This window comes from Dipteris shenzhenensis, chromosome 21, assembly GCF_047967505.1.
Source record: "Dipteris shenzhenensis isolate YYH24624 ecotype China chromosome 21, Dip_SZ_1.0, whole genome shotgun sequence".
NCBI lineage: Eukaryota > Viridiplantae > Streptophyta > Polypodiopsida > Gleicheniales > Dipteridaceae > Dipteris > Dipteris shenzhenensis.
Window position 1 is genome coordinate 1,839,753 of NC_141616.1, and position 22,465 is coordinate 1,862,217.

Here is a 22,465-nt window from a genome sequence, read left to right on the forward strand (position 1 = left end):
CTTATATACACACTTGAAGAGAAAATCAGTTCTACCTGCTATAAGATAGATGTTCTACCTGCTATAAGATAGATCCAAGTCATTTTCAGAAAACCCTCGACATGTATCCAGAAATTGAAGTCATTTTCGTTAACTCAAACGTTCAACATAGTACGAACAAAATGCAAGACCTTGCTTCATAACCATTTGGACAGTTCTGTTGCTCTGCAACTACCGCAGGCTGCCAGATAGTAATCAGTTTAATATACTCCCAAGAAAAACAATACTTAAGCATGTACATTTAGTACTGAACGAACAGAGACAAGTCCTGACATGTTTCGGTAAGTATTGCTATAAGTGTGCAAGCACCAGGCCTACCACAGAGTATAAGAGTAAACACTTTTGACATATACTAAGGAGCTGTAACGGCTACCGAACGGTGACCTTATTCGGAGGGAGACGGTGTACTATGAGCGCGGAGCTGATGATCCCATAACAAAGGCCGCATCTTACAACTGACCACAGTCCGCTATAACGACTGGCTTCTTGGTTCTCCCACTCTGAGAACCAACGGCCTCGACAGCCTTCACAACTGACATGCCGTCGACCACCTGTCCAAAAACCACGTGCTTTCCATCCAACCAAGGTGTAGGTACAGTGCAGAGGAAGAATTGAGACCCGTTGGTGTTGGGGCCAGCGTTCGCCATGGAAAGGATACCAGGGCCAGTGTGCTTCTTTACGAAGTTCTCATCCGCAAACTTGGCTCCGTAGATGGACTCTCCGCCGGTGCCATCACCGCGGGTGAAGTCACCTCCTTGGCACATGAAGTTGGGGATGACTCTGTGAAAAGAGGAGCCCTTGAAGTGGAGAGGTTTGCCGAGGGTGCCGATTCCTTTCTCGCCAGTGCAGAGAGCACGGAAATTCTCAGAAGTCTTAGGGGTGTCGTTGGCGAAAAGCTCCATGACGATGCGGCCAGAAGGGGTGTCACCGATGTTGATATCGAAGAAAACGCGGGGGTTGGCCATTCTGCGAGAACGAGGAGAAAAGAATTAAGAAAGTAATCCCAAGGGAAAAATGAAATAGGCAAGAAAACCTCTGAGTATTGAGAAAGCACCAAAGAGATGACACGGCAAGATTTACTATTTATACATCCCTACCTTCTCCTCTCTTCCCCTAACCCTTGCTCACCCTTTCCTTGGATGTCATCAAGTTTAACATTTCCGGTAGCACTTTGGGTGTTTGCACACTAGCCGACGCCCAGTGTGGAATGCACGAGCCCCCGGATATATTGCTTGTTCCCATTTTAGTGAGATCCCACTACCCAGGGAAGATGAGAGGAAGATGGAGAGAACGGAGAGGCAAGATTTACTATTTATAGATCCATAGCCTAGCTTAAGACCCCTAACCCTTACCCCGTGTCACCCTTTTCTGCGACGATGGCAAGGGCAATTCTCTACCTCCCTGTAGAGAAAGTCCCTATTTTTACGCTTATAATCAGGGATTTGGGCGATGTTAGGCATGAAAATAGGGCGGGGGAGAGGTTCATTGACCAATGTCTTGCAAAAAATTTCGACCCATCTTTCTGCAGTGAGCCTAAAAATTCGCATTTCATCTCCCAAGCGAAAGCTACAGTGATGTTCCCACAACTTCCTTGCATGAAAATAGGCATTCTTCTCATTCCGTTCGCAGGAATGCCCTGTTATCCCAGTACGACATCGATCAATTGCATGTGGGCATGGCCTCAAGGAAACAACCGATTTTTGGCATGCCCTTTAGGGTAGGCCCTTAGGGTGTTTATAGAGTAGCACACCATGGGCACTAGGCAAGATCACCCACCCACGGCATAGATGCATTCAATGCACCATGGGATTTCTGGCTATTATTTGTATAGTTTTCCTTTGTAATTTTGGGCGAGTTCGTTTATGGTTGTTACACTGACCACGCTACAAATTTGCAGGTCTCAGCAAAATGACTCACATCTCATCTAACAATAGCTACTTCTTTGCATTTCAGCCTTGGATCTTGCTAATTTAAATTTGGTGAATCTGGTGTTTTACATAGGGTGAGGGCTCGGTTGCGAAAGGATAGAACCTAATGCTGAAGCACATCCTGCATGATCATCTTCTCTTGGCGCCTCTGCCAACAACATGACAAAATATGAAGAGGGGAGAGGAGAAGAGTGTACACGACAAATGACTAACTGTACACTAGATTTAGTTAAAAAAATAGAATATATACAAACCCATTTAGGGTTAGGGTTAGGGCTAGGGAATCTAACCCTTTCCTTTATAGCACTCTATAAGGTTAGTGCTATGCACATATGATCACGTGATGGTGCTATGCACACATGGTCACATGATGTTGAGCGTGAACTCTCAACACCTTCCCTCATGATTATGGGGAATCAAAGAAGGACTGAGCATTACATTCCATCACACCCCTTTAATGGGAATGTCCTTCCTCTGCGTCAAACCAAGAGCTAGTCGGTGTTTCTTGAATAGCTCTTTACCGAGTGGTTTGGTAAAGATGTCTGTAACATTTTCTTTGCTATCACAATGCTGCAGTGTGATGTCACCAAGTAACACTCTTTCTCTGATGAAGTGCTCTTTGACATCAATGTGCTTTGTCTTGAAGTGATATACTGGATTTTTGGCCAATGCTTGAGCCGATTGATTATCACAGTATATTGTTGTTGGCTTTGACTCATCAAAGTAATCTATTTCTGACAATAGTCTTCTGAGCCATATAGCCTCACATGCACCTGTATGAGTGCTCTATATTCTGCTTCAGTCGAAGACAAAGAAACAGTTGGCTGTTTGTTTAACAACCATGATATAGCACCTTGACCAAGGAAAAATGCATATCCCTGTGTCGATCTCCTTGTCTCATGATCTCCGGCATAGTCACTGTCATAGTATCCATGTAACCGTGGATGACTTCCTCTGTATTCTATCCCAAAGTGTCTTGTACCTCTTACGTATCTCAAGACTCTTTTGGCTGCATTCCAGTGAGACTACTTTGGATTTGCCATAAACTGTGCTAGTGAGCTTACTGCATAACAAATATCTGGTCGTGTGATTGTCAGATATATAAGAGATCCGATGAGCTACCTATAGTATCTGTCATTGATTGTAGGCTTTTCTAAATCTTCAGTAAGTTTCAAACTCTGTTCCATGGGAGTGGCTACAGTCTTGCAATCTGCCATATGAAACTTCTTCAGGAGACTGTCAACATACTTGAGCTGACTCATGAATGTGCTATCTAAATCTCTCCAGAACTCAATTCCAAGACAATAGTGCATAAGTCCAAGATCTTTCATGTCGAACTCTACAGATAAGTCTTGTTTCAGTTTTCTGATGAAGCTATCCTTGCTTCCTGTCACAATCAGATCATCTACATACAAAAGTGCAATAGTAATGTCTTCCCCTTGAACTTTGTAGTAGAGAGTATGATCTGCACTGAACTTCATGTATCCCAGATCAGCAAAATACTTGTCGATTCTACTGTACCAACTTCTGGGTGCTTGTTCTAAGCCATAGAGACTTTTCTTGAGGTGGCAAACCTTATTCTCCTTTCCTGGTTCAACATAACCTGCTGGTTGTTGCAAGTAGACTTCCTCATCTAGATAACCATTGAGAAATGCATTCTTGACATTGAGCTGATACACATTCCATCTACTGAGTATTGCTAGTGATATCAAGAACCGTATGGAATCCATCTTTGCTACTGGAGCATAAGTCTCATCATAGTCTTGACCATATTGTTGTGCAAATCCTTTTGCAAATAGTTCGGCTTTGTATCTCTGAATACTGCCATCTGGATTGTACTTCACTTTGTATACCCATTTGTTTGCTATGGCCTTCTTTCCTGGTGGAAGGTCGCATAATTCCCAAGTATTATTCTTATACAAAGCATCCATTTCTTCATTCATAGCAGTTTGCCATTCTGGCTTGTCTACTGCGTCTTCGAAGTACATTGGCTCTTTTGTAGCCATGATGGTAGTCATAAGAGCATAGTTGGTGGTTTCCACCTGAATTGCTTTGCCTTTCTGAGCATATGTCAATCTAGCTGGAGGTCTGCTTTCCCTAGTAGGCCATCTGAGCTGCTGTGGCTCTGCTTGGGGTGTTGCTGGCAATTCTTGCTCTTCTTCATCAACCTGTTCTGTAGATGACTGTGAAGTCAATGCTTCTATCTCCTGTGTAGGTGAGGTTTTCCATTCTGATTCCTCATCAAAGATTACATCTCTGGAGATAATGACCTTACGGTTGATGGGATCATACAATTTGTATGCTTTGCTTTCTTCACTGTAGCCAACCATGATGTATTTGCATGACTTTGCATCCAATTTCTTGCGATGATCATCATGTATGTGGGCAAATGCTATGCAACCAAATATGCAGAGATGCCCAATGTGTGGCTTGTGTCCAGTGAGGAGTCATACCCTGTATTGGCTCGATAGGAAGCCGATTAAGCAAATAGTTTGCAGTGGCTATTGCTTCTGCCCAATATTGATTCAGAAGATGCTTTTCACTAAGCATTGCTCTAGCACTGTCTGCTAAAGTGCCATTCTTCCTTTTAGCTCTTGCATTCTGCTGAGGAGTATCTGCAGATGTGAATTGTCTTCGAATTCCATGATTTCTACAAAAGTTCATGAATGTTGAAGACATGTATTCACCTCCTCTATCTGATCTCATGACCTTGATCTTTATGCCTATCTGGTTTTCTACATGGCTTTGAATTCTTGAAATATGGAAAACACTTCAGATTTCTCTTTTAGAAAGTAGACCCAACAATATCTGCTGTAGTCATCGATGAAAGTCAGGTAATAAAGTGAACCATTGATGCTGCGGGTCTGTGCATAACCCCATACATCTATATGTATCAAATCAAGAATACCTCGTGCATGAGAGGTACTTCTAACAAAGTTGGTTCGCTTTTGTTTTCCGAAGCAGCATGCTTCACAAACTTTTCCAAGAAACTGTAGCTTCAGAATCCCAATTGCTATATTCTGATTCCTGAGATCTAACAAGTACTTGAAGTTGACATGACCATATCTCTTGTGCCATTTTTCAAATAGTGGCATCTGTTGCGGTTGAGCTGACATGGCATGCTTATCTGGTACTGTAGCTAGCATTCTATATAAGCATCCTTCCTTGACACCTTTTGCTACTAGCTAACATCTTTTGGATTTATCTCTAATATTGCATTCATCACCGTTGAAGATGACTTTGTAATTATGTTCTGTCATTTGACCTACTGACAGAATGTTCTTGCTGAGCTTCGGAACATAGAGCACATCTTTTACTAATCCTTTTGTACTAGTGAAATTGTTCATAGGGATAACACCTGTCCCTTGAACCGGATTCGGTGTATTGTCCGTTGTATAGATGACATTTTTCTGTCCTTCTAATGGCTTCAATTTTGTGAACCATTCTTGATGATTTGTCATGTGAGATGATGCACCGCTGTTGATGTACCAAGGATCCTATTCCACTCGGTCGACTTGATAGCTGTAATCCTCTTTGGGATTGAAATCAGTGTCTAGGTACACTATATCAGTCTAATGCATTTTCTCGCTTGCAAGAAACATATTTCCATGTTCATTTGCAAAATAACTATGACTAGAATGTCCACCACAATGATTTCCTCTACCTCAGGGATTTCCTCGATTATTGCTGGATTGACCACCTTGGTCGTACTGCTTCTTGCAGCAATCTCTTTCATAGTGTCGAAACTTGTGACAGTAGTTGCACTGAATGTTTGACACATTGGTGGATGCATTCCCTCATCCTTGGAATCTTCCTCGATTGGAATGATTTCCTCTTTGCCGATTCTGATGTTGCTGAGAATGATGCTGATGCTGATGCTGATGCTGATGCTGATGCTGACTTTGATTTTGTTGCTGATGATGACTACTTTTCTGATATGATCTACCTCTACCTTTGCCTCTCTCTGGTTGATCTGGTTTCTTAAGGTGAGAATCCTAGATGTGTTCTTGGACTCGTAGAGAGCTGTGAACATATCCCATGCTTCTTTTGATGTCTTGACTGTGTTGAGTTGTCCTAGCATGACATCTTGCACATTCTGCTTGATCAAGTGATAGGCATACTTGTCTTTATTATCCCATTCTGCTTGAGCTCAGGCAATGGTAGGATCTTCTACTGGTGCGGAAACTGTTTGTGTAGATGTAGATCCCATTGCTAGTGCTATGACAATAGATGGAGTAGAGCTACTAGTGGCTGGATTGTCCAATGGTCTAGGTGTAGACTCGTCGATATACTCCCATTTGTCCTGAAGTACAAGAATGGTCTCCATTCGGTATTTCCATGTACCGTAATTGGAGTTGTCTAACCTAGCAGATGCCTCCAGATTGAGGTTGCTAGTCATAGACATGGTGCAAGAAATGTACTCAAAAGTGTCGTGAAAATATCTGTATGAATCAACTGCAAATACACTGACTATGCCAAGTGAAATCTCTAAACTGTCAGTGAAGATAGAAATATAATATATAAAATCTGATCTGGATTACAAGGCTTGTAGCAATGATGCTGGGAATAGCCAAGAGGCTTTACAAGGCTGAAATGATGTGCATGATGCCATGAGATAGCTGAATAGGCTTTACAATGGTGGCATGTGTGTGTGAAATCAAATGCTATCTACCCACTGAAACAATCTGCAACGCCTCTGCACTCTAAAGTCTGCTCACTGAACTGATGAACGTCAGGTTTCAGGTAATGTAATGATGTGAAACCTTATGTGCGCGTATGGACTAACTCTGAGTAGGTACTAGTTGGGAATTTCGAGCATGGCTTAGATTGGCAACTTGGGGAAATTCAAAGTGTCCCCTCTATGGTGGTCTAGTCTACTTTGATCTATATCTATACCAACTGTCGATCGATGAAAGAATAGCAAATAATTCCTTTTCTTTTGTTCGTTTTAAGTGTTGGATCAGATGCGTCGATGTAGAGGCAAATGTGTGTGAAGGAAGTGGTTTTGTCGACAAGGCTCAAATGTGAGTGTAACTTGCACCGAAATGTGCGCATGATGTGATGAGCACATAGAGCACAAAAAAATGAGCGATTTTTCTTTTTGGAGCGCCCTGAAATTCTTCCTGGATCAAGAGATAAGGCTTGATCTAGGTGGAGGGGCAAAAGGAGTGCAAATGGTGCTCAATGATGATGTCACTATTGGTCACATCCAGTGATGATGTGGCACTGTGCCTAGCAAGAGGTGTGCCAGTGGAGCCTGTGCTGAGGTGGCACAGATGATGTCAACAGATGATGTGGCAATGATGACATGGCACTGATGTGGCAATAATGACATGGCACTGATGACATGTCAGTGATGATGTGGTTGATGATGTGGTAATTATGATGTGGCAGTCAATGATGATGTGGCAAATAAGGTGACATGGTAGATAAGGATTGCCATGTGGTAGTGAACAAACCCAGGGTCAACTGACCTAACTCGACCTATCTGCCACGTGTCGTTCTACTAACCAACATATAGGATTGAAAATAACCACAATTAGAGGCCCATCCATTGGCCACGTGTTGCAAGGAGGGTTGTCAGAATCTTTAAGATTCTGATGGAATCTCAATGATTCCATCTCCGAAGCGGAGGCTTGAAGTGAAAGATGATGCTGAGGGTCGTGCAGGGGCTTGTGAGCTTGTGAGTCATTGAATCTTCGTCGGTGGGAGCCTGTGGTACTGCATTGAAGCCTCCAAAATCTCAATCAAGTTCTAGTAAGCAACAGAAATCGGCTGCAAATGCGGGATCAAATGGAAGCATTCCAAAACCATCTATTCGAAAGGCAACTGCATTGGGCATTGCAGTAGCGGCAGTTGCTACATAGCAAGCTTGCACACCTTCCACCATGGCACTATCTACTTCATTTTCCATCCTACCTTCCCTTATTAGCTACTTTATTGACCTTTGTGTGTGTGTGTGTGTGTGTGTGTGTGTGTGTGTGTACATGCTATTAATTCACCTTGTTGTCTTTCCTTCTTTTTCCTCTATTTGTTGCCTTTCCTTTTTCTTCTTTTTCTTGCCTCAACTCAGAATATTTTCTCATCATGTAGTTTTCTCTACCATTGCTTGCCATCAAAGCCCATGCTATTAGGAAACTATGCTGTCACTTTGGTAGCAAGATGTGGGATCTTGTTACCGAATATCATTGGCATGACTGGGAATTTACACTAATCGCCATGCTTGCACACATCTATAGAAATCTTCAAAGCCACACAATGTAGTGATCACTCTATACATAAAGAAATTTTTACACAAATTTTCTCAGCCAAAAACACTGTGCAATAGCAAGGCTGATTGTTGGAGCAAACTTCCTAAATTTTGTGATTTTACATTTTAGGCAAGCCTTACGAATGACAAAGTTATTCATTCTTTGTTTTAGTGCATTGGGCTATTCAAAGGCATTTTTAGCCTCAAGGTAAAAGCTTTGTACAATGATTGTCATAAAAAACAATTAACTTTTTTAAAAATTACACATGTGAAATTCACAAAGGAGAATCCAATTCTCCACTATAGTAATACCTTTAAGAAGGCAATGCTGAGACAAAAAAGATCCAATAAACATCTAGCATCTAACAAAAGATTCCACTTTCAACACATTGGCCATTCAAAATCATAGTCCCACTCATTAGGCATAACATCCAATAGTGAATTTTCCTACCTTACAAGCGAAGCTAACAATGTACATAAGTTAGGCTAACTTAGCCTACTCTATAATTAAAGAAACTTTTGATACTACATTCTTATCCCTACAAGGTTTATTGAGCTATTGCATCATTGATGACTAACCCTTGAATACAAAAACTACTTTTGTATCAAGACTAGCAAATCAACAAACATCCATGATTTTCTTATTCAACCGTAGTCTATGGCTTTTTGTTTCCCTTTCAAACCATCCCCCCCCTTTGGAGCTACTCTTCACTAAATTGACCAAACTAAGTAGATAAAGGCCCCCTAAGATGGACAACATTTACACAAAGCAATGAATTTTATAAGGATTGATATTGTGGAAAGGCTATATAAGCATCGGTTTCCCCATCTTATAGACGAAAGAGAGTGCGCCATGTGTCAAGGGGGGGTGCCACCCTCTCTCTCTCTCTCTCTCTCTCTCTCTCTCTCTCTCTCTCTCTCTCTCCCAAAAAGCTAATGAGATGAGAGAAGGTTCTCAACCCTCCTTTATATCCAAGGCTCATGGTGATCCCTTATTGTGTATGGGATTACTCAAATGCCCATTTGTACAGGTGTCACAAGCACTAAGGGCGCATTTTATCCATTACCCATTTTCTTCCTCCAAACAACACAAGGGGGTAGAGACAGTCGATACAGTGAGCAGGAAAAAGCGAGTGACAATTTGTTGAAGTGGTTATCACTAAGTACAGCTGAAAGGAGAGAATCGAGCATACACACACGATTTTGCACTAATCTAGGAAAGTGAGATATAACCGTACTAATAAATAAACAAATTTTAGAAGCAGATTGAATCAAATGGTTGAAGTATTAAGCCAAGAGAAGTTCATATCAAACCTGAGGATGGCCATCATGACTTTGTCATTAGCCTCTTTCAAAGAGTCAGAGAGGATTGTAACTTCCTTGCTACCTAATACTATGAAATCAAAAGAGCTCCCCATTTCGTCCAATACAGCGGTTACATTAGGACAACTTATGGGTGTAGCAACCAATGTTTCCTTTGGACGCTCCACCACATTATCAATAAATTCCTTAATGGTAGATGACATAAATGTGTGCAGATGCAAGTCTGTATATGTCGACAATGAGGTTTCACCACCGCTCAAATTAAAAATTTGAGCAAGGAGGAAAAAGCCGTTATATCCGACTCTCCACCCACAGCTGTGGCCATCATTCTACTTCCCTGCGGGGCATGTTACATACTCTATTTGATCTTCTAAGTCACCTTCCATTTGCACAAGTGCATCTATAACTTCCGAGCCGATCTACACATCAAAATAAATAACATAAATGAATTTGCGCATTGCATAGGATGCATCTCATTGAAGTAATTGTGACACAGGTGGGATACACTTACTCTGATACACTGCCATGGATAGATGCTATTGAATTGACAAAGAAACATTGCTTGGCTAAGATTTCCACAGTCACCAAGCTCTAATGCGAGCTGCATTATCAATTAAGAATAATTATTATTGACATAATCCTCCACAATGTAAGAGATAAGCTAAGTAAGAATTGATACTCACTCCTTGCGCCTCAGTCAAATCAACAGGTTGCAACCACTTAAAAATAGGCAGTAAAGATAACTCACGCTTCAGTCAAATCAACAGGTTGCAACCACTTAAAAACATCATCTATGGTCTTTTGCTTGTTGCTAAGTACATTAAAAACAAGAGGATCGACCATATATGCACGTCTCTATATATATAGAAGAAGCTGTTCTAAAACCATACTGCAATAAAAAGAAAAGAATATTAGTCCATTTGATCCAATGGAAATAGAAAAACATAAAGTCAAGAAAAAGTTGTGTCAAACTTGAGGATGGCTATTATGACATTGTCATTAACCTCTTTCTTGGAGTTTAAGAGGATTGAAATGTCCTCTTCATCGAATAAAAAAGTAAGAGGTTGTTGTCGAACTTGAAACCTAACTTGAAATGACTTCTCCATCTACTGTAATGTATGATTATTTTCTAGACTCATTCGATGGATAGACACAGCAGCTTTGCTTTCTTAAGATGAGCTTCCTATATTCTCTACTCCAGCTATGTCCTCCTCATCCTCCTCCTTTTCCTCCTCCTATAAAAGAATAAAATAATTATGAGATTCAAAAATTAAATTAATTATAATTTTAAAAAAGGCTTTTAAATAAATAAAGAAAATTAAGAAAAAATTTTCATACCTCTAGATATCTTCGTGGTCTTTTTATGTAACCTTATGAGGCAAGGTCAATGTCATATCCATCTCCTTCAGCTTCCTCACCATCACTGGTGTCCTCACTATCATATCCAGAGCTTTCAGCATTTTCATTCTCTTTCTTGCTCTCATCATACATGGCCATCTCTATGTCAGCATCCTCTTCATGTGAGATTGGACCTTTCTTATCATACTTCATTGTGTGAGAGAAGCCAATTCCAAGCAAGCAAGGCTCTCGATAATATTTACAAGGTGTCATTTTTTAATAGGAGCTTCAAACAAATGTCCCATTCGATACAATGTGACTTCCCATTCGGACGGTAGCAAAAATTTCATCATACTATAATTAAAAGATTAGCACTTTTTGCTGGCCTTTCATAGTGATTCGCAGTACGATGGAGGGGACTTGGAGCTTCATGCTCTTCCAGCATTAGTTGTACCCTCTTTGCATTGTAAGGAGTGATCATTGTAAGGGCTCTTCATGCACCAAAAAAAGGTTTCAAGACTCTGTATCTTGAGACTGCATTCTCTCTTGCCCCTCTTTCTTGAGTATATACCATTGTAAATCTTAAGCTCATTGCCATATTGTTTTTCTAGGGTAGTAAACATTTTTTCCTTGTCATCTTTATTAGCAAATATGACAATGTTACATAGTCCCACTCTACCAATGGTGGTATGTAATATTCTGTCGAGGAGTTGACGAATATCATTAGGTGATATTTCATAGACAAAGAAAAGCTAAGGCCTCTCCCAAGCAGTGTCATCAGACAAGAAATCATTCAATGATACTCCCTTGCACTGAACACTCTTTCCCGACTCTGAAATGATCTCATGTATGAAAAGAAATCCCTTATTCAAAGTTTTTGCTTTTCTGAGAGTGTGCTCATTGATGACTTTTTTGTGCATATGCATGCACATTTTTCGAAATGTCACTTGCCATAGAAGGAGTAATTTCAGATCCATCCTCTTCTTATCTAAGGTCTTGCTATTGGTGAAGATACCTGCGTTGACCACCGTTGAAGCATGCACAACTTGAGTATTCTGGCCCGATATATATCCTCGATCCTCATCTGTCACTGCCTCATTCAAGTGAAGATTTAGTTTCTTCATTGATAATATTTTTGCTTCTGAATCTGACTCCATTTCAAGACCCTATGTATCCTCTTCGTGTTCTTCCTCTTCTCTTCTTTGCCCTTTCTTTGTAGATGAATGACCTCTTTTTCGAGTACTTGTAGCTATCATAGGACTTGGAACTGTAGCTCATGAAGAACTCGCCTTTTGCATTTGACATCAGGGTTTATTTTTTAGGGGCTCTATGTGAACCGCTTTAGATCGCCCTACTTCTTCATCTATTGCCTCCACTTCAAGTATACTCAAGGGCTACATTTGTCCTATTATTCCATCAACTTCATGAGTTACAACATCTAAGTGAGTAATACCATGAACGAGAGATGCATGTGCATGTCCTGTCTCATCTGATGCATGTCGTGTCTCAAGCAATTCAATTCTTGTCTCGGATGTAGATCCCTTATAAGCATCCACGTGTACAAGACCCTCATCCATCACTACAATGTGTTCTGTCTCATCCACTCCAGTTCCTCTCTCATTTGTATCATTGTTTTTTTTAATATACTTAGGTTGCGAGTTTAAAAAAGACAATTACTATTGAGACAAATAATTTAAAAAATGAGATTATTTTTATTCACAAAAACTAATTTACTTACAACTCATAAGAATTTAACGTTTACATTAATAAGAAGTTAAAATCTCAATAAATTTGAATTTGACTTTATGAAAAATAATGAAAACTAATAATTGAAATTGACTCCAAAAACCCTAAATCCTAATCCCAAACCCTAGACCCTAGACCCTAACCTCTAAAGCCTAGTCTTGGACTTCTAAACCCAAACCATACAAACCCCCAAACCTGAAACCCTAAGCCCTAAACCCAAACTTCCAAACGCTAAACCCTAACCCCCAAACCCTCAAACCCTACAATGACTCATCCAAAGCAATATTTCTTGTAAACTTATGATAATGTAAAATTGCAAGCATAGCTATTGCTATTTTTTAGAGTACAAAAGAGGCTTCCATCATGTTTCATGTCTATATAAACCTTTTAATTTCTTGAATATTCAAGGGTGTTATAGTTTTTTGCATTGAAAGTAAAAAGAGTCTTGCAGGTCTCTTGTGTATACCTTTTTTAAATTTTGTGAATCTTCAAGAGCGTGGTTTTTCATGGATTTAAACTAATAACTCAAGGGATTTTTTAATTTAAGAATACGATTCTTAAAAACAAGAAATACAAAATTAGGATTAATAGTAGTTTTTGCATTATTAGTGCAACATTGTAGAGAGATATTTTGAAATGTATTATGTGGAAATGACAGTGCCAAAAAGTAAACTTTTGATTCTCGAATGACATTTTCATGAAGTAAACTTTTCATTTGGGAAGGATTTTAAGGAATAGTCCAAAAGTAGACATATGAATCCAAAATTAATGAAATAAGTATTCTTTGTGTTTGATTTGAAAGCAAACCATGTACCTCCTCAAGGCACATTCAACTACTCTGTGTACTCCTGTAATGCCCCCTTCTAGAGGCATATTCAACTACTCTATGTCCTCCTTTATAATGCCCCCTTCTAAACCATAGCATCCACCTAACCCTAAAACCCTTTGCCACCTCCATGGAATCTTCCCTTATGTTAGTACTATTAGCCATGCAGCTAGAAGAGTCCAAGCACTCCATGCTTTCCTTCACCTTCACAAAGGTTTATGAATCCTCATCTACCCACATCTTAATATTAGACATACTTACTGTGACTTTTTGGTCTACATATCTTACCTCAATAACAAATGAAGATGTCACCAAAAATAATTCTCAATTGAGTATAACATTGGCAGTGTCTGACTCCCCTACTCTAAATCGTAGGCTAGCTAGGTTGAGCCCATCTCAAGGCTCTTGCCAGCTAGACTAGATGCTCCCTAGACTTATAGAAGAGGTGACAAATTAGTTCAATAGTCAACAATAGTCCTTCATCCATATACAATAGTCCTTGGTGCATGCCTTCAATAGAAAGGAGAGAACAAGCCTATAGAATAAATCAACCTAAATAAATCACTGTAGAGAACACTACTAAAGGCTAATAGGAGGCCCTAATAGTTTGTAGGAGATCCTCTTTAGAGGTTGTAGCAGACAAGGCTCATAATGGTGCTTTACATTACTAGATTTTGCTAGGGGTGTTGGTACACCTTAGGGGTTACTTCTTGTATGAATTTCCATATATATTTATGAGGTCTATTTAGTGGCATATATCATCATTCTCTTTACCAAATCAAAAAATGTTTTCTATCAAATTGTGTGTGCACATGTCTTGTGAGATATAGTGGTTGTTGCACTGTGGCATATCTTCCACACTAGTCTTGCATTCTTAGTTGGTGATTGCAACAAAATTGGTTTATATACATGTTGATTTGGCTTTACTATTCTATAAAAAATTGTACCTCTATTTTCCCACATGCACTAGCAAAGTACATATATGATGAGAGGAGCTATCTCAACTACTAGTCCTCTACCTCCTTATCAAACTATTCTCTTTTTCTCACCCAAGTTCTGACAATCATAGAGTCAAATCTCTTTCCACTCCTCCTCTCTTCTAAATTTCCCTTTGTCTTTGTCTGTGTGTGTGTGTGTGTGTGTGTGTGTGTGTGTGTGTGTGTGAATAATACATACATACATTCATGCGTGTGTGTGTGTGTATGTATGTCACATGCACCTTAACTCAGCTCCTACATTAACTTATCTCCTACCTTAACTCCTACCTAGTTTCATTTCTTCTTCACTCAAGTTTTGTTTTATCGAGTGGGGTTCCTTTTGTGTCGTTTAGCCTAAGTCATGTTTCTAAGTTGCTACATTTCTAATTTCAGTCTTTGCTTCATGCTATTAGCAAGCTTCAATTTAGTTTTGTTTTGTCTCTTTACTCAATTCAACCTTATCATTTTAGCTCACCTTCCTTTTTAGCTCAATTCATAGGTAAATAGACTCTTTTTGTCTTCCCCAATCCCAAATTGGGCTAAACCCCCATTCTAACCCAAGCGTCTATTTTGGCAAGGTGGTGCCCCATCTACATAGGTGACCATGGAACTTTCAAAGGTTAAGTCCTTTGCCTCGACTCCAGTCAATGAGGTCCCTTACTCGACCATAGTAGCCCTTACATCGCCTTCTCCCTGTGCAAAGCTTTAAAGCAGAGGATCATTTCAGACTCATAAGAGCATCTAGATCTGTTGCTATTGCTAGCAAGAAATACGAGATCTCAAGCTCCAACTTGCAACTCTTGGAAGGAAAGTACAAGACATGGAGAGCAATGGAAAATAGGAACTTACTATATAAGTATTACACAAATGTAGGATATCTCCACTAATGCCACAATTTGTTAATGAGATGGTCACTAATCAAGTAAGTTCTATCAAAGAAGAGATGATCATTGATGCTAGGAACAAAGTAAATAAAGATCATCTTTATATAGAAAAAAAGAATCTAGAGTGAAAAAATAGAGGGGGGGTTGGAATATGGTTGCCTTCATGATGATGAGGAGAAAGACATAGATGATACTTAAGAAGGATGTACCACAAGTTGAATGGGATGAAAATGATATTTGCAATATTAGTCAAAATGACACACAAGCATAGGTCTACTTAAGAGGGAGGGCAGCAAGAGTCAAAATCCTTAGAAAAACACCTAAGATAAACGGTACTAAGACTTTGATATTTGAGGAGCTCACTTTGCTCCAACTCAAACAAAGAAATGGTGTCACCAAAGTAAAGGAAGCATGCAAAGCAAGAAAATGGGCTATTTATCAAGATGGGCAAGCATTGAGAGGGACTTTAAATCCAAACCCAAAGACTCTCAATCTTGAATTATAATTTGAAAATATAACAACCACATTATGGTAGTATTAGAATGTAGTTATGCGCCATAAGAACTCGGAAGGAGCTAATTTTGTGCACTCCCCTGATTCTTTGGTTATCCAGATGTAGTAAGTCACTTTTTGCTTGTTTGTACTTTGTCTCAAAGACCTACAAGAGGTCTTTTGTAGACGTTAATAGATCTCTCTCTCTCTCTCTCTCTCTCTCTCTCTCTCTCTCTCTCTCTCTCTATGTATGTATGTATATCTCTGTGTGTGTGTGTGTGTGTGTGTGTGTGTTTAGATCTAATAATCCCATCAATAAATGAACCATACAATTAATTCAATCATTTGGATAATACAATCTCTCTCTCTCTCTCTCTCTCTCTCTCTCTCTCTCTCTCTCTCTCTATGTATGTATGTATGTATGTATATCTATGTGTGTGTGTGTGTGTGTGTGTGTGTGTGTGTGTGTGTGTGTGTGTGTGTGTGTGTGTGTGTGTGTGTGTGTGTGTGTGTGTGTGTAGACCTAATAATCCCATCAATAAATGAACCATACAATTAATTCAATCATTTGGATAATAATAAAAAGATGCATATAATAAATGGATTAAAATGAGCTTTAAACAAATGTAAGAAAATAGCAGTGGTTTACATTCTAAATAGTTTTGAGAAAGTGAAAAAGCATCCTAAGGGGGGTAAACCTCATCCTTGAGTGGTAATGAAGGGCCAACAAATTTACTAGGATTAAAGCTAGGGGGGTAATCCACTCCCATGTAAGTTTAATTTAGGAAAAATTTTAAATAGAGAGGTAAAAATTGGGAAGCTTTAATTACAAAGAGAATCCACAAGGGGTACCCTTCAATAATACTAGGGGGTAATCCTCACCCATGGGAAATCACCAAAAAATTAAAACCCATGTTTAAAAACTTATGAGAAATAAGGGTGTTAGTAAGAAAAAAAGAAACTAAGGTTCTTGCTCTACAATTTAATAAATTAAAAGACGTAATTGAAAGATACACTTGATGAAAAAATAAGCAATGTTTTGTAGGAGTAATACATGCAATTAAATGATTAATAAACTTTAAATGAATACAAAAATTATAATGTTTTTCCAAACATTATGAATGTATGAAGGACAGAGAAAACATTAGGATGGGACAAGAAGGTTATAAAAGGGAACCTTATAATTTTTCACTAAAGAATAAAAATGTTAGTTAAAGGGGGGATAAAATGTTAGATAAGGAAAGAAAGAAAAAGAGTTAATTTTAAATAATCAAGTATTTTCAAAACAATTAAAATAAGGACCAACTAAACAAAATGATTAAAGATTATTGCATGCATATAAGGGACTAAAGACTAATTTACTTATATATGAGAAAGAAAATGGGGATTTAGCATTTGAGAAAAAAGACTAATAAAATAATCCTCAATCAATAATTTAAAAGAAATATATAGCTACATATATAAGTATATATAAGTAAAAAAATGAAAAAAATGAATTTATAAAGGGAAAATAAAACAATTGAAGGATTTATACCATAATATTGGCAAACAACTATAAGTAAGAATATACATGTATATACAGAGCGTAAACACAGATAGACATCAATAAATAAACAAATAATAATAAGTATATAAGCAAATAACTGAGAAATAAATTAAAGAGATAAATGAGAAAAAGTGCTAGGAAAAACAAATTAAAAGTAGAAGGAAAAAACTATAAATTAATTAAAGAAAAAAGATGGGCTTAAAAAGAAATCCAAGGTCTAAGAGATTAAAAAGGTTTTTATATATATATATATATATACCCACAAGTAATTGTGTATATATAGCTCTCATTGCCATATATATATAACGTTACTGAAGGCAAAGTAAAAGTAACAACTCTAAATACATTTGCATAATTAAATATATAAAATAAGAGCTAGGTTTGGGGAATGATTACTCCTCCCATGGCAATATAATTAACAAATATACATACATACATACATATATAATAGAAGCAAGAGAGCATGACAAGCCACAAGCAGCAGCAGTGACCTGAGGAGTCTTAAAGCACATAGAGAAGATCATAAGAAGGGACTGGACAGTTCAACAGTGGTCGTTCTATCAGAAGCATCCAAAAGATGGTGATTAAGTCAATCCAACCAAGATAGGAGAGGCTCTACCACAGTCATAAGAGACAAGAGAGAGGTTGCAAAAAGCCATAAGGCCACCTGTAATGAAGCCATGCACAAAGTAAGGGCAGCAGGGTACTATAAACAAACCAAGATCAAATACACGGTTTCTTAGCAATTATAGAAGAAGGAAAGTGTGCCATACATGTAAACTGAAAGATGAGTGAGTTTCGCCACACCACGGCCAACCTTAAGTACATAAAAAGAGAGCTTGAAACAATGAATGTCCATGCATGTAGATTCATATGAAGAAGATGCTAGAGAAAGAGCGGAGGGCAAAGAGATCACCTCAAAGGGGAGAAGGTCAAGCAAGTGAGAAACCGTAAGAAACGTAAGGGCTAAGGACAAGCAAAAGAGAAGAATTTGGAACTTGACGAAAAAAAAAACCATAATGAACAGGAGAGGCTCCAAGGCAGGCTAACTTGCCTTGTAAGTTGCAGTCATGAGCAAGTGATACATAAAAGGGTGCTTACGTATCACATAGCTTGAGCTCACAGCAAAATGACGGATCCAAGGAGAATAAGAAGGTTGCACAATATCAAGTGATCATCAACCAAGCAAGGAATGAGAGTGGAAAAGCATTGTGAGCAGAGAAAAGTAAGTGTGGGCTAGGTAATACACTTAACATAGGATAGGCAGCCAATCATCCAATGGCACAACACAAAGATAAAACTGCTAAGCATGAGCGTGGTACATGCAAGATGACTGTAGACCAACCTGAGCCATTTTAGAAACAAAGGTGGCAATGACAAACAAAGGGAGGGATGTGGCCATTAACTCCAAAAAAAGAAGCAGCTGAGAGATATGTCTCACTATGAGGAAGTCATTGAGGGCAAGGAGAAGTTGTGCGTGAACGGTGTAGCAAAAAGAATCAAGAATGGTTGTATGGGCTCAACGAGTGTTAGGAAGAAGCCTAGGAGGGATTAGGGGACTTATTAATTTAGGGATTAAATGAAGGAATTGAAAAAGGTTAATATTGTATATGTGTGGGGGAAATTTTCTATGACTTCAAAGAGAAAATTGTGTTGGAGATGGGGGAAGTACAGATGTGTGTGTGTGTGTGTGTGTGTGTGTGTGTGTGTGTGTGTGTGTAGATTAAAAAGTCCCATCAATAATTGAGCCATATAATTAATTCCATCAATTGGATAAAAAGTTAAAAAAGAGAAACATATAAGGAAAAAATGTTTGAGACATCTAAGTAACTAGAGTTTGCAAAATTTTCGATCAAAATTAAGAGTTTCTAATAATATTGAGTTTGACAAACATATTATTGAAAAAAGATGTCGAATCCTCAAGCAAGTAATCCAGGTTCCAAGGTCGAGATCCACTTACCTGCCAGCATCCAAACAAACTAGGTGTTAGAACATCATAGTTACGTTTGGGTAGACAGGTAATGCCTATTTTCCCCGGCTTGTTATCGCTTTACCTAGGAATATAAACAACCATATGGATTCTTAGATACTTAAAAAAACAATTTAGCCACAAGTGAAGTTTAAGTCACAAGTGGAGTAAGGAGCAAATGAGTGCATCGGTTAAGAAGGGATTAGAGGATGTATGGGATGATTAGTGGGCTTGGTATGTGGGGTGGTTAAAAGAAAATGTAAAGGAAAGATTTCATGAGGGTACATAAAAGAATAATTCATAGTTAGGAAAGAATTCATGTGTGTTCTTGTGTGTGTGTGTGTGTGTGTGTGTGTGTGTGTGTGTGTGTGTGTGTGTGTGTGTGAGATACATTTACTAATCAAATTTATTTTGTTTATGTGTGTGTGTGTGTGTGTGTGTGTGTGTGGCCCACCCCCAATCCAGAGGGTAAGACCGCATGGTGTGGAGTAAGTCCACCATGTGGAACTTACTCCCCACCTACATATAATAAGTGAATAAAAGTGGATCTGTATGATAAGTGTCAAAATGAAAAAATTATGCCAATAGTAAATGTGTAAACCACTTCTGCAAAATAGATATAATAGTAAAAATAAGGTACTAGCCCGACCAAAGACTAGTTGGGAAATCAAAGCGTGTGTTTAGATTAAAAAGTCCCATCAATAATTGAGCCATACAATTAATTCCATCAATTGGATAAAAAGTTAAAAAAGAGAAACATATAAGGAAAAAATGTTTGAGACATCTAATTTGAAAAATGCAACTAGAGTTTGCAAAAATTTCGATCAAAATTAAGAATTTTTAATAATATTGAGTTTGACAAACATAATATTGAAAAAAGATGTCGATTCCTCAGGCAGTCCAGGTTCCAAGGTCGGGGTCCACTTACCAGCCACCATCCAAACAAACTAGGTGTTAGAACATCATAGTTACGTTTGGGTAGACAGGTAATGCATGTTTTCCTAATCAAATTTATTGTGTGTGTGTGTGTGTGTGTATGTGTGTAGAGAGAGAGAGAGAGATGCACACGTGCATGCGTGTGCACACACACACACACACATGCATGCACGCACATGCACTTGCACTTGCACGTACACACATGCACACCTGCACCTGCACATGCATGCACTCAGCACGCACGTGCACACACACATGCTAACTTTGCCTTGGGTGAATTTTCTCTATATATATAAATGTGTGTGTGTGTGTGTGTGTGTGTGTGTATGCACGCATGCATGCACACACACACACACACACACACATACACACACGCGCACACACACATATATACACATATATGCATCCATACACACACACACACACTCATACATATATATATGCATGCACACACACACACACACACATACACACATGTGCACACACACATATATGCATACATACACACACACACTCATACATACATATATATATATATATATGGCCCGGGAATTTCTATGATTCTTCATCCACATATCTATAGGTAGAGAGAGAGAGAGAGAGAGAGAGAGAGAGGAGTTTTTTACTTCGTAGCAACAATGCCAAGAAGCCTTAACAGGCTTATCTGAAGCGATCCACAAGGATCGAACACACACACACCACAACATGAACCATTGCCTCAACCACCAAGACCCAAGCGGGTTTTACAAAACTTGGTGGGGAAGGATGGCTTATACACGAGAGAGAGAGAGAGAGAGAGAGAGAGAGAGAGAGAGAGAGAGAGATTCATGCATGCACACACACATTGCATGCATAAGCACACACGAGTGCACATGCACGGGCGCATACATGCATGCACGTACATGCGCATGCACATGCACTTGCACTTGCACTTGCACCTGCACACACGCACACTCGCACGTGCACACGCATGCACTGAGCATGCACGGGTGCACACACACACACTTGCTCACTTTACCTTGGCTGAATTATGTCTCCTTTTATTTTCTTCTATTCCTATTCTTCTCTCTACTCTATTCAACATTAAATATCTTGGCATGTTGGTTTTGTAATAAGGGAAGTTTTAAAACCTTGCTTGAGTAAGATTTATTACATGATTTGAGCCTTATAAATTCTAGCATTGTTCAAAAATAATTTACTTTTTTTATATAAATAACGTATATTTTAATGATGCAATCTTTATCCACGTCCTTAGAATTTTAAACATTTTTATATGAGATTTTTGTGGGTTTCTATTTCTTTGCTCACTTTGAATTATCTTTACTTGGGTGGTTCTTATTTATAGGTTTCTTCATGTGGCTTCTACTAGGTTGGTCTACTATGTTAGCCTACTACTAGGTTGGTCCTAATATTAGTACTCACTGTGGTTCATAGAGGAGACCACTCACTTATTTATACTGATGATTTTGCGAAAGTTTTGTTCTTTAGGAGGATTTTTATGCCCATAATTTAGGACTATAAAGATGATGGCAATTTTAAATTGGAGATATCCTATTAATTCCCATGCCATGAAAAGATGTAGGTACATTTTACTCAATATTGTAAGTTGAGAAAAAAGCTTCCCAATTTGTAAATAATGAGTAAATGGGCATACTTATGTTAATGTCTTTTCTATTTATGGTAACATCACCCAGTATGACATGGAGGGTGCATATGTTGTACGCTATAATTTTATATGGTACATATCCTCTCTTGAAATATTGATTTAGAGATTGGATTTTTCAACTGGATGAACTTGATGCAAGATCACTTGAAAGATACATAAATATATTTAGAGATCTATAAATAAAGCACGATTTGCTAGCCTCTAAAATTCTTCCTTGCCTTATAAACTATAAGAAGATCTATGAAGATACTATGTATATTTGCACCTTTTTGTGATTTGGGCACCCTCTAAGCTTAATCTAATATAAATGCCACTTTTGAAGTGTTGGATTTCCTTTAAAATCACTAGAGACTTAAATTGAGTGTAACACATGGTAGACACTATCATTTGATACTAAAAGCACCATGCCCCTCCACAAGGCATATGGACCTGTTGAATTTGCACACACCAACTATGAACATTGTCCTCCTTACTTGTCTATCTTGCCAAACTAAGGTGGAATACCATGATGGCTCAGTGTCAAAGGCTGAGAGGAGTGGGATGGC

The 22,465-nt window shown here is 38.6% G+C and overlaps 1 protein-coding gene across 1 annotated transcript; it reads right to left on the minus strand.

The window, feature by feature from the left end:
* Positions 1-221: 221 nt before the first annotated feature.
* On the minus strand, positions 222-1,262 carry LOC147888354 (peptidyl-prolyl cis-trans isomerase-like). The gene is made up of 2 exons (XM_087392286.1): positions 1,137-1,262; positions 222-1,005 (listed from the first exon to the last, which is right to left on the minus strand). The coding sequence occupies exon 2, from the start codon at positions 1,002-1,004 to the stop codon at positions 489-491; it is 516 nt and encodes a 171-aa protein (XP_087248412.1). The 5' UTR covers position 1,005; positions 1,137-1,262; the 3' UTR covers positions 222-488.
* Between the last annotated feature and the right edge of the window lie 21,203 nt (positions 1,263-22,465).